A 12,451-nucleotide genomic window follows, 5' to 3' on the forward strand; every position below is an offset into this window, starting at 1 on the left:
ACACGGGTTAGCCAGTACCTTCTTGGAAAAGTGATAATTATTTTGTCCATTGTGCTCTATTGCATCTCATTTGTATTAATAACACCTCATATTCTATTGGAAAGGTTTGAGGAAAAGGCGTCTAAACTGGCTACAGGTATCGTCAGAACTAGTTGTTGCATTTAGTGAGATGAAGCTTTTATGAAAGTTAGTTTTACCATTTGACACTTCTGAGAAGAGAGAGATTACTGCTCGCCAGAAAGCATGGCGCAGAAACAGAGCAGCCAAATAGAATGAGAAGAGGGGAAAAAACTACTTAGAAACCTCTCTCTCAAGGGAGCACATTAACAGAGGCTACTGTATCTTTAATTATATACATCAAGTTAAGTGTAACTACTAATGCTGGATTCTGCCCTGGCTAATTTTTTTTACTGCTTTCCAGGACCTTTTCCCATTCATCTCAGCGAGGTGGCCTATTGATAATGCATTTTTTCAGATGCTGTAATTGAAGATGTGGTCATTCCCATTGTCCGAGAAGGGAGCGCCTTGCATCACTTGTCCCGCAGATTTTTAAGAAACAGTGGCTCTTACCTTAAGTGCTGCCGTGGCCTCCTTTACTGGAAAGATGTTGGCTAAAATGGGGACTATTAAGCGTGCTAGCTGGGTCTGGGGAAGGCTTAATAAAGAGACTTTCGATGTACAGTGTGTGGCTTTTTTTTTTTTTTTTTAATAAACTTTCATTGTGGTTTGTGCAGGTGAAACCCGTATGCGGTTCTATGAACTGCTGGTTAATGGTCTTTACACTCCGCAGACCCTTCCTGTAGGCAACGAGCAGGATGTCTCGCCAACTGTGAATGAAACTCAGCAGGTACGGTTTGCTTGGGTGTATTTTAATCGTACATTTCTAAAAATTTACAAGCAGACAGTGGTTGATTCAAATAGATTTTCCTATCACAAGTGATGTGTGGTATTGTTTTGTTCCATCCTGGGGTAGTTTTGTCAGTACATTTTAAAAATTACTTTAAAATTCATTATCTGTATTTAAATAAATACATTGAATCTAATAACTGGAACTTGCTACAGCAAATTTAATTCTTTAAGTATCATGCACAAATTCACGCTGTTCCTAAGTGAATATTGTGAGTGATTTGTGTCCTGTTATAAATATACAGAACCAACTAAATGCATCCTAGTAACTTTAGTAATTTCTGTAATTAAGGATGCAGGGCCAAATCCATCCATCGGGTCCTCCTGTTGAATTCAGTGGAGTGACTTGCAAGGATAAACTTGGCCTCTTTTCCTTCACTGTAAAGGTTATTCTAAGCTTTTGCTAGAAGATGGGTAAGATGTGTGTTTTGAATTTTAAAGGTGAGGGTATCCTTTCTGCCTTTTTTTCTCTTAAAAATATCAGGAATGCCCATCCTGGTTCCTCTGTAGTTTTTCAGGAGGCCGTTTTATGCGTTTGAGATTTTTCCCCCACACCTTTCAAAATGAAGAGTAGAGGTGTTGTGTCTTTAACAATGACATCAGTTCTCCAAAATGGTCATTGGAATCAGTTAGTTACCAAAAACAGAGCCAAGAAGTTCCAAAATCAGGTGCCTAAAGTTTGGCTCTTAAGTAGTAGTCTATGTAAACATCTCTCTTGCAACTGACTGAACAGGCAGTCACCTGCTTCTTCATGGACCACCATTTAAATTAGAGAGATTCTTTATGGGCCCACCATTGTGCGTGGAATCACCTGCTGGTTTGGAGCCATAGACTCCCAAATAAAAGTGGCCTGACTTTTCAGTGGTCTTGAGCACCCTGAGCGCCCATGGATTTCTGTCCACTTTTATGTAGGAGTCTGATTATGGATTTAGGGGCCTGACTCGAGGCATCCAGGTTTGGAAGTTTTGGCTTTAATAGTTTTAAACATTGTAGCTATAAATCTTTTCCCCCTCTCAATTGCTCACCTTTCTCTCTCTTTGATTCTTATACTGTTCTCATTTCACTAGTTCTCCAGATAGACAAGCCTTGAATACTGAATGTGAAAATCAAACTGAAAAAAAAACAAAAAAACCTATCCCCAAACTCCCTCAGAACAAAACCTTTCAGGTCATCTTTCTCCATCATAAAGAGGCCTCATTTCTTCCCCAGCAGGTCATCCTTAAATGTGGAAGAGTGGAACTGAAAGAGGTTGTGATTTGACTAGATAGCCTAGTCCTGCCAGGTGCTGAGCCTCCGCTGTTGGGCACCTTTCACTCCCAGTGATTTCAGAAGGAGTGGATGGTGCTCAGCATTTCACAGGGAGGTGCTTATTGCCTCGTTACAGATGATCCAAAATGAATGTGTACACTTCTACTATTATGGGTTGTTTTTCACAGTTATTAATGAGACATCTAATTGCTTCATCATTTTTTGTTTACATCAGTCACCACCATTATTGTTGATTAAAGGGCTTGCAATTTATTATACAATATTATCCTGACTCAATTTTTTTGGGGTGACCCACAGAACAGTAATTCTGGTGAGTCCTTCAGTTAATGTCTACCAGATTCTGCCAAGACACTGCTAATGTGCTGTAGTAATTCCAGTAGAGTAGCTTGAAATGTCTTGATTTGCCTCCTTTCCTCCTGTTTCAGCAGTAAAGGTCAGCTGATCTGCCTGCTCCCTCCTTACAGCCCCCCCCCCACTCAGGGCCTGATCCAAAGCCTATTGAAGTCCATGGAAAAACTCCCATTGACTTCAGTGGGCTTTGGATCTGGCTCTTACGTTGCCCTTGGCTGGGAGTGCGCTCTTGGCTCTCACCTGCAGGCAATAAAATATCCAGGGAGTTGATACACAAATTAATTATAGGAGGAGTAAGTCTGACCTAAGCTGCCTTTGTAACCTTTGGAGGAGGGGGTGGTGTGAGGAAGAGAAAGTTTAACTGCCAGATCTTTATGGTCTGCAACAGTCATACCATGCAAAAAATAACTACATCTGCAAGTGTGTTTGTGTCAGTGTATCAGACAGTTGGGTGCTGCACAAAACCCGACAGTGCTGCTGATTCTGTGGAGCCACTGGCATGCAAATTTTAATTAAAAAAGTAGCAGATAACTTTTAAATAGGATCTTCAAAAACTATTACTTCACTGCGACCTCAATAACATCTTCTCTGTTTTTTGGTTGGTTGTTTTTATTGTTGCTGTGTTAGAGCTCAGACCATCTCTTGCTGATGTGCAAGGGATTTAGACTAGGTAACTCTCTTTTACCTATCCACATTACTGAACATTGATTTTGGCATGATGCTGATATTACTCATCATTGTTTGCGGGGTCTTTCTTTCTTTTTCTTTTTCTTTTTCTTTTTCTTTTTCTTTTTGTTACTGGCTTCAAGCTTTAATTGGATTGTTTGGATAAACCCCTCAGTGTGCCTTTGAAGTAAATTTCATTGAGATCTATTATTTGGCTGTTCTGCAAGGTTCATGTTTTTTAGTTTTTAGATTCCATAGCTGGAAACATTGTACCTGATCCTTGTCTTTGTGAAGTTTCTGTTTAATTTTTGTTTGTTTGTTTGCAGTTCAGACACAACCTCTTTACATATAGTAGATTGACTCTTCTGCTAGAGCTTAACGTGCGACAGGTGGGGAGATCAGGGGTCTGAGCTGACAATCAGACCAACAGAAAGCCCCATTGACTTCCACAGGTTCTGTACTTGCATACAGATCTACTATGTGGAACTGATTGCAGATGTGGAGCCAGGGTGTATGTATATGGTCTGATTTAATATGTGTATGGTCTGATACGTAAACTAGCTATTTGGGTCCCTTCATACTGTGTAAAATAGTCTTAATCTTTTGGTTTCAATGGTACTCTTTCATTCTCTTCTCTAGTTACATTCAAAAACTGACAGAATTTTTTATTTTATTTTCAGTATTCTTGATGTCTCATGTTCACCTGATTCTCTTGACCTTTAACATTGCTGCTAAAGAATAAATAGTATTTGCCCATTTCCTTTACTTCCTCTCCTACAGACTTTTTAAACTAAAATAACTGCCTACATATTTCAGTGGATAATTATTTGTGCATGACTTGGTTTTCAGAGCTACAAGCACCCCCTACTGCCATGGAACTCAATGGGAAGTCTTGGTGCTCAGCTTCTCAGAAATTCAGACAAATAGTTTTTGAATGTGTGTGTGCGTGTGTGTATATCTATATATATTATTTACTTTTATTTTATTTTTTATAGTTGACTGATTCTGTAAAACGTCTGAAAGACAGTAACCTTTCTTCTGCGGGATCATCCATTACCCCAAACAGTAGCACCCCGTTTTCCCATGATACAGCCTATTCCAGCTGTCGGCAAGACACCCCAAATTCGTATAGCCAGTATACCCCACAGTCCCAAGGAACCCCGCTCACCCCACGACTGGGGACTCCGTTTTCCCAAGATTCAACCTATTCCAGTCGTCAAACGACACCAGCTTACCATTACGGACAGGACTCTGGGTATAAACCCAGGAGACATGAAACAAAATTTACAGATGCCTACAATAGACGACCAGGACATCACTATGTCCATAACTCTGCAGGTGTTTACAGAGGGTCAGAACATCAGTTTAGCACGTTCAAGTCTCATCAGCAAGAGCCAGTACAATATTCTCACACTCCTCCCTTGAGCCACTCGGGTTCTTCAAGTTATAAATCTGCCTTCTCTCCATACCAAGCACCAGCTGTATTTCCCCCATCTGATGAACAGCAGTATCCCCAAACTTCCAGAGACACTGAGTACCGGAGACCTGCACCACCTCCAGCTGAGATCTTAATAGAAGGTAGTGCTGCTACGAATATTGATTTTGTTCCTGTGAAAGAAAAACAGGAGGAACTCCCATCCCTGCCGCAGTCAAACTGTCTTACCGAACAAAGTACAGCATCCTTCTCTCAGACTCCAGAAAGGAGTGAGACGCCTGGCACCCCAACCATGGAGTCTGAAATGCAGCATAACAGTTTAGACTCGAGGATTGAGATGCTCTTGAAAGAGCAGAGAACAAAGTTACCTTTTCTCAACGAACATGATTCGGACAATGAGATCCGAATGGAAGGTAGCCCTATCTCTTCCTCCTCCTCCCAACTTTCTCCTATCCCATTGTATGGCTCTAACTCTCAGCCCAGTTATAGAGGTCAAACCCCATCCTCACGTCCCTCCAGCACTGGCTTGGAGGACATTAGTCCGACACCGTTACCAGATTCTGATGACGACGAGCCAATCCCTGGGACAGCTACTCTGAGTCAGAATTCAAGAGGAACGTCAGAGGCAAGTATGACTCCTATTGATCAGCTGAGTAGGACATCCAAAGCTGAGACTTCTGAGACTAAAGAAATGCTGCCTGGTGACCAGACGCCAACATCAGAAAAAATGGATGAGGTAAGAGAGAGAGAGAGAATTCAGATAAGCTACATGAATGTCTATGTGACTAGAACAAGGTAGAGCATGTACTCTATTCAGAAAGTGGTCTTTAAAAACTGCTGTGGTTTTTTTGAGCCAGGGTGGTTTTAGCCAGGTTTGACTCAGGGAGTTGGTAATGGGTTAGATGTGACATGAGCTGATGGTCTTAGTCCAGTTCCTGGTTAACAGGCATCCCTATTTCAAGAACAACCCCTGTAATTGGTAGTTTCATGTAGGGAGCTCTATGATTGAATAGTCGATAGAAACTGAATTCCCCCTTGGGGGTGCTCCTTCCAGCTTCGGGTTGAAGCTTATTGGTGAGACTGTGTGGAAATTTGCATTACCACTGCTCGTGCATGTACTGTCCTGTGGATCAACAGATTCTTGAGTCACCAGAGCTGTCAGTCCAATACCGCTTGCCAGCTCTGATGTCCCTTTTAAAAAATACATCTACTTTGGTAGTTGTCACATTGTTTATTCCATCAGGTGTGAACAGGAAACAGTTGTTGGGTTCTAACATACTCTTTCCTTAAGCGATTTAGACGAGAGGTAACTGACCTACTGGGGATGTGTTCCACTGAGTCTTCCAACAATAGAGCACAGCCTGCTGCCTCTAATGGAGCATTTGGGGATGAAGGACATCAAGAGCTTAACTATATGGAATGCTGCCAGCAGACAGAGAGTGCATTGCAGTGGGTGTTTTATTTGGTATTTCAATTGAAACAAATGTGAGTAACATACTGTAATGTACATTTGGGTCCCAGTATAACACGTCACTGACAGTCAAAATATATATCTTCACAAGTGCCTGACCCTTCTATTCAGTACTGTTTATAACCGGATCTCAAGCAGATGAAATTATTATAATTTGAGTGCAAGGAAAAATCACATTCAGGGAGACATCTAATGTTCTAGATTGGTGCTGTCTAATAAATGAACACTGTGTAAAAGATAATTGTTTATTTATAAAACATTTCTGTAATTAAACTGGCAGAAAATACTTCCCTGCTCCGGTAAACAGTTGCTTCATTTCCACCCTAGAAGTGGCTGCATTTCAGCAGCAGGTGCAGCATTCCTGGGCATCTGTGGTTTGCAAAGTGCTTTGGGATTGTTTGGGTGAAAGGCACTACAATCATCAGATCACACATTTTAAAATGTTAAATAAGGCTAATAGGAACATTCTCCTGAGATCTATTTTTTATGCCTAAATGATGACCGATACTTTGTGTGTGTTTTGTAAGTAAGTACATGTTCAAATCTTTTTGAACTTGGACGTGCCGGTCCAGCTTTAGAAGCAGTTTAACCACTTGGTGTGCCCCCATTCTCTTTATAGGCTGACACAGTCTCCACCCCTCTGGTAACAGGACTGCAGAGGAGAAAACTCTCTGATACATGTTTACTTTGGGGCCCCAGTCTTGGTTGGGAAGTGGGTTTTAAACCAGAAGACATTCCCTGCAGGATTGAGAGAGGATATTTTTGAAAAACCCACGTTTTGTGACTTGCTTGTTCACAGATGGAAACTCTGCATGATCTGTTGGGCATTATGGGCTTGAATCTGCTTTCTTTTAACAACGAGCATTTCAGCACATTTTAAAAATGGGACGAATGCCAGTGTAATAGTTTGGGATCAGGGACTTTCTACAACTGCAATGTTAATGTCCCTTACCGGCCTCAGAGGAGTTCCCGGTATATTGTATTAACAGATTGTAATATGGGACAACAGTGTGCAGAAGTTGAAGCCTGTGATTAATCTTAGTCTTCCCTTAACGAGTTACCAGTGTCAGAAGTTTGTCTCCACAACTCTGTTGCACAAAATGGAATATGTTCTAAAAGCCTATTTAAAAGTCAAAAAGTTGTTAACAGTATCTCAAAACCTATACTCCCTGCTGTTGTAGACTTCTTACACAGAGGTATTCTATTTTTTTAATTCTTAGAGCTGTTTGTTCAGAACCTGCTATTATTTACAAAATCACCCTACAACTATTCCAGTGCGTTTAAAAAAATGTATGTGCCTTTCACTGCTCCTTTATGATGTGTGAGCTGGGTGCTTTTTTGCTTCTCTCCCCCCAGTGACCACCCCCTCCCAGCTTTCCACAAACTAGGTTCTGGCTACCCTCCCTTTTGCTGAAGGATTCTTTGAAGGACCGGAGTTGAATAGCGACTCCACCGGAGGCTGAAATTTGAGTTGTAGCTTTCCAAACTTCAAGTGAGTCAGAAAGGAGTATTGAGTCTTGGGCTGGGAAAGCTGCCGCTCAGGCGTCAGCCTATTGTGATGTTTCTGTTCAGCTCCAGTCCTTCAAAGAATCCTTCAGCAAACAGGAAAGCCAGGACCTAATATTTCTAATGTGTGAGGGGGAAGAGCAGAGCCAAAATTAATATTTGGGTGGGGAGGAGCCTGTAGTAGCCATCTTTCTGTCTTAAAGAAGCAATAAAGGGCAGATACTTGGAACCTCTGTTTCCTTCATAATTCACTTTTAAAGTGTCTGACTGGGTATTGATATACAGTCTGAGTGCACGCTCTATCTATACACACGTGGACTGTGATGTCTCAATATTTGTAATAATAATACCCCCCAAAAAAGGTAGCAGGGAAGTTTTCATTTAAGGTGGCAGCAGTTTTTAATGCGCCTAATCCTGCTTCTGCCAAAATGAATGGGAGTTTTGTCAATGGGAACAGGGTTTGGCTCTACTTCAGAATTGCTGTTACGCAGTCACTCTTGTTCTCTAGGGAAAGCACCATGTACCCTGCATAAAGGCAGGAAACCCAGAGTTGCAATTGCAGAGGTTAAAATGAAGAGAGTGAGGCTGGTCCCTCATTAACCACTCTACAAGACACCTGAGTTTGATTCCAGGATCTGGCCTGACTTTTTGAGCATGGCAGTGTGTTTGGCTCTGAGAAAGGGAATGCCATGCTTCTGTCAGCAACACCTACCCGTGGCTAATCTCAGGATAGTGATTATGGGCTCCAAAGAAAGTCCTGTTAAGCTTCCCTTGGCTGAAAGAAAGCAGCTAAGAAGCAGAGCCTAAAGTGGAGATGAAATGTGGGCTGGGGGAAAGAGGGGGGCAGAGGGGGAAGGAAGGGATCCTCTTACAAAGAGCACATGCAAGAATTTGAGAGAACCTGTAGAGCTCATTCAAACTAGTCTTGAGTACGGGAATGAAAACTGGGGAAGTGAAATAGAGTTTAGTTAAAATTTTATTTTAGCAAGATTCCATAGGTAACACCAAGCAAAGTCTTTTGCCCTGCCTAACTGAGCGACAGTGAGGAAGGTGTAATCCTATCAAGCTCTTTCCAAAAAAAAAAACCCCAAAACAATCTTTCTGTGTGTGGGATTTCAGAAGCACAAGAGTTAAATATGTAACGTTTGACGTTTTGACATCGCATTTGAGCCGGGTCTTGTTTTTGCTTGGGGCCTACTACAGGAAGAGGCCCTGCATGTGCATATTGGGGAGGACGGTAGAATCAGAACAAGTCACTTTGTTTTATATTGATGGTGCCTTTTGTGTTCCAGCGTATGAAGACTTTAAGCTTTTTTTTTTTTTTAAGAGCAGCTTTTTTTTATGATAAGAATGTCATCTGATTAGCACTTCACTTATTAGGAAATACTTTTATGTTGGTGATCAACAGCCTACCAACTGTCCTTGTAAATTGCCTAAGCACCTAGATATCAGAGTGATGGGTGCCTTATAAATGCCTAAGATGATCATGAAAATAGGACGACTCTGGAATAATGAAGAGACTATTGCTCTGCTCTGTACTTTACTTGCTGTGAGTTTTAGTCAAGGGGTTTGTGACACAAATGGAGATTACACAATATGCAGTTGTCTTGAGGACACCTAAAAACTGCTGATGAAACCAGCTCCAAGAGCAAACTTTGTTTTTATGCAGTGGCACAGGTTTTCTTTCAGTTGATGCTAAGATGTGTTGTCACAGGACCACAGTTACTTTATTTTATAATTTTTTTGTAGAGACTTTCTAGATCTAAAATTATAGATCAGCATAAATTGAAAGGAGCCAAATGCATCTCTAGTTAAGCTCCACCGGAGTCACTGGAGTTCCACCCAGCATGAATTTGCCCTATGTATTTAAATGTATTTGAGCTTTTGTTCCTCCATAGTTGTGCCTAGACTTTGGAAAATTTACCATGGAGCCGACCTGAAGAAGAACTGTGTGTGCTTGAAAACTTGTCTCTTTCACCTCACCCACCTTGTCTCTGTAAAAATATCAGACAGGCCAGTTCCATTGTACCTCCCTAATTCCCCTCCTCAGTTTTAACTGGATATGGCATTTTCCTCCCCTCCTGTTCTAACGTACTGCAGAGAGTTGTGTGCTGTCAAACAGCAGCTACATTCGCACCCTAGAGTTGGTTGCATTTCAGTAGCTGTTGAATGGATTCCTAGGAAACGTAGATCTCAATTTGCCTTTAGCAGTAGTGACCGTGCAGGGGAGCAAAGCAAGGCCATCTGTGCTTCTAGTACTAGAACCATCGTGCCAGTGAAGGGGGGCCGCAGGAGCACTCGTAGCCAGCTACGCCTTGCTGCTCCTTTGTAAAAGGGTGCGTGAGCTGCCTGGGAAACTCTCTCTTGATCAGGGAGTGTGGTCCATACCTTCTTGGAGCTATGCTGCACTGTGCAGGCAAGAACCAGCCCCCCTGCCTATGGTTCAAAAGGTGAAGATCTTTAAGTGCTGCTGAGTGGGGTGGAAGAGACCCCCCCCCCCATATCGTCTTTTCCCCATTCTCATTCCCACTCAACCCACGGCATGATCTGGCTCATCATATGTTAACTGCTTGGAGAGCCTTTAAATACACAATGCTGTATAAAAGAATATAAACAATGATTCGGTTCATATTTGTTGAGGCTGGATGTTTCTGACGTATCCTTTTCTGTAAGGCACAGAAGTTTTAATTCAAGGTAAAAAGAAATGTAAATGCACATTGAGGCTGAGAATTTAAAACCTAAGAGCCAGGAAATTCAGAGCTATGGTTTCCACAGTAGCAGTGTCTTAGTCCTCATGCCCATAAATAGCTGTGTGAACTGTTACGTATGTGCATTATATGCATGCGCACCTGGGACCCCATTTACAGTTAGAATAGGTTTCAGAGGAGCAGCCGTGTTAGTCTGTATTCGCAAAAAGAAAAGGAGGACTTGTGGCACCTTAGAGACTAACCAATTTATTTGAGCATGAGCTTTCGTGAGGAACCATCATCTCTGGACGAGGTAATGGTGGGGGAAAGTTGCGCTGAATTTCCTTGTGCTAATTAAAGATGAAATAACCCTGAGAGCTGTGACTTACTGCCCAGTCTCTCAAACACAGTGTGTGAGTCAAATGAAACAGAAATGTTCCTGAGCGCTGAGGTGTCTAGAATGCGATCATGCTTCACAGAACCTGTTCATAATCGAAATAGGTACATGTTGTGACCATTAATTTCCATCTCTGCAGCCAGCCAATGTCAGTGTAGCAGAGTCTGGGACAGTAGCTCTGTTGTATATGTGCATTATGTCGCTTATGCTAAGCTTGTGCAATGTAAGCGGTGAGAGAGAGCTACTTAAACTATGGATTCCGTTCTGTCATTTTTTACTCAAACAAAGCGCCTCATAGAAGACATTGTTACTGGAGGATTGAACCCTAAGAGTGTAAGGCTACTCAAGGGAAGGCAAATACCCAAATCCATTAAAAGATTATTTAAACAGCATGTTACATTTGTCTCTTTCAAATCCTCAGGGGCCTCTTCATTTCCAAGTGTGGGTCTACTGTGAAAACAGACGATGTAAAATCATTTTATTTGAATGTGCTCCTTGAGAAAGGTTCTGCTCCTGTGTAGAGGGTGACCAGATAGCAAGTGTGACAAATGGGGGCACTATTTTCTCAGCGGGGGCGTGCACGGATAGTTGCCTATATAAGACAAAGCCCCTACTATCAGGACATCTGGTCACCCTAGGATGGGAGCCACCGCAGCAGCATATAGGGACCGTAAATAGCCCTCAAAAGGGCTAAGGGAGAATTCCCACCCTCATCCTGGCACAGACACTCAGGGTGTCACACTTAAAACTCAGGGTAGAGGGCATGCTGGGGCAGGATCATGCCCCCCAGGTGCTAGGGGGGGATTCTGAACTCCCCCAGGCTGCGGAGCAAACCAGAGGCCACCCTGACGAGGCTGTTGTAAATTGATGGTTGTGCTGGCTCCTGAAGCAGTGTGGAATTCTGAGGGTGCAAAAATTGCTTAAATGAAAGCCACCTTTTCCCTCCCCCAGAGCCTCCTGGAGGCCCAGCACAGGATTTCAACCTTTGTGTGGATTTGGTGTCCCGTCAGCTGCTCTGAGTGACGAAAATGAGCTGTTACCAGTTTATACGCCTGCAGAGACAGTATGGCTAAGAGAGTGAAATGGACGGGCTCTCTTCCTCGTACAGTCTTGGATTTGTTTACTAACTTCCAGTTGGTCCCTTCTATGAAACCTCATTGAAGGCAAAGGAGTTGCACAATTGTTACCTTCAGTCAAAATTTGGTCTGTAGAATCCATATTATTGGTGATGGTGCGAGAGAGAGACCAACTTGATTCTCACATACCTGGTTGCATTTGCAGGGGGGGTAGTTATGAAAATAGTAACTTGCTTATGAACAGAGCACATTTGATATGGAGTTGAAGAGAGATGACAAACCTGGAACTGCATTTTTTTACAGTCACTTTTCAGAGTAGAACTACATAGGACTGATCAGAACTTCAGTTTGGTTATGTAAGTACATAGTGTATTGTGTTCATACATACATATATGCATGGATAAACATGTTTTTAAATGAAGAAATATTTCACTAGATTTTTATACATAGCCTTGATACTGAAACAGAAGAACAAAAGAACACGTGTCTTGTTAGTAACAAAACTAGAAATGGTGAAATACTTGAGTCTGACTGAAAAATAGAAAGCATATTGTGGTTGAGAGGTCCAGTGCTTCTTTCATTATCTGGTGTCATGCTAGGACTCTGAGGCTTTTAAAGTTTGCATATCTAATATAAGTGACATTTTCATACCCTTTTATAAATCACTGTTGCTGGTTATATATCCTC

The 12,451-nt window shown here is 42.0% G+C and overlaps 1 protein-coding gene across 4 annotated transcripts in view; it reads left to right on the forward strand.

Annotated features, from left to right (window-relative positions):
* The window catches only part of SETD1B (SET domain containing 1B, histone lysine methyltransferase), a 70,437-nt gene that overhangs the window by 5,907 nt on the left and 52,079 nt on the right, over positions 1–12,451 (forward strand). For all 4 annotated transcript variants that reach the window (XR_012155135.2, XM_073313483.2, XM_073313481.2 and 1 more), the window contains exons 5-6: positions 735–847; positions 4,188–5,363. Coding sequence is in view for 3 of the 4 variants with exons in the window: in XM_073313483.2 (XP_073169584.1) it covers positions 735–847; positions 4,188–5,363 (1,289 nt within the window). In the remaining variant the exon portion in view is untranslated. The remainder of the gene's footprint in view (positions 1–734; positions 848–4,187; positions 5,364–12,451) is intronic.

Source organism: Lepidochelys kempii, chromosome 15 (assembly GCF_965140285.1).
Source record: "Lepidochelys kempii isolate rLepKem1 chromosome 15, rLepKem1.hap1, whole genome shotgun sequence".
In the NCBI taxonomy this organism is placed as follows: domain Eukaryota; kingdom Metazoa; phylum Chordata; order Testudines; family Cheloniidae; genus Lepidochelys; species Lepidochelys kempii.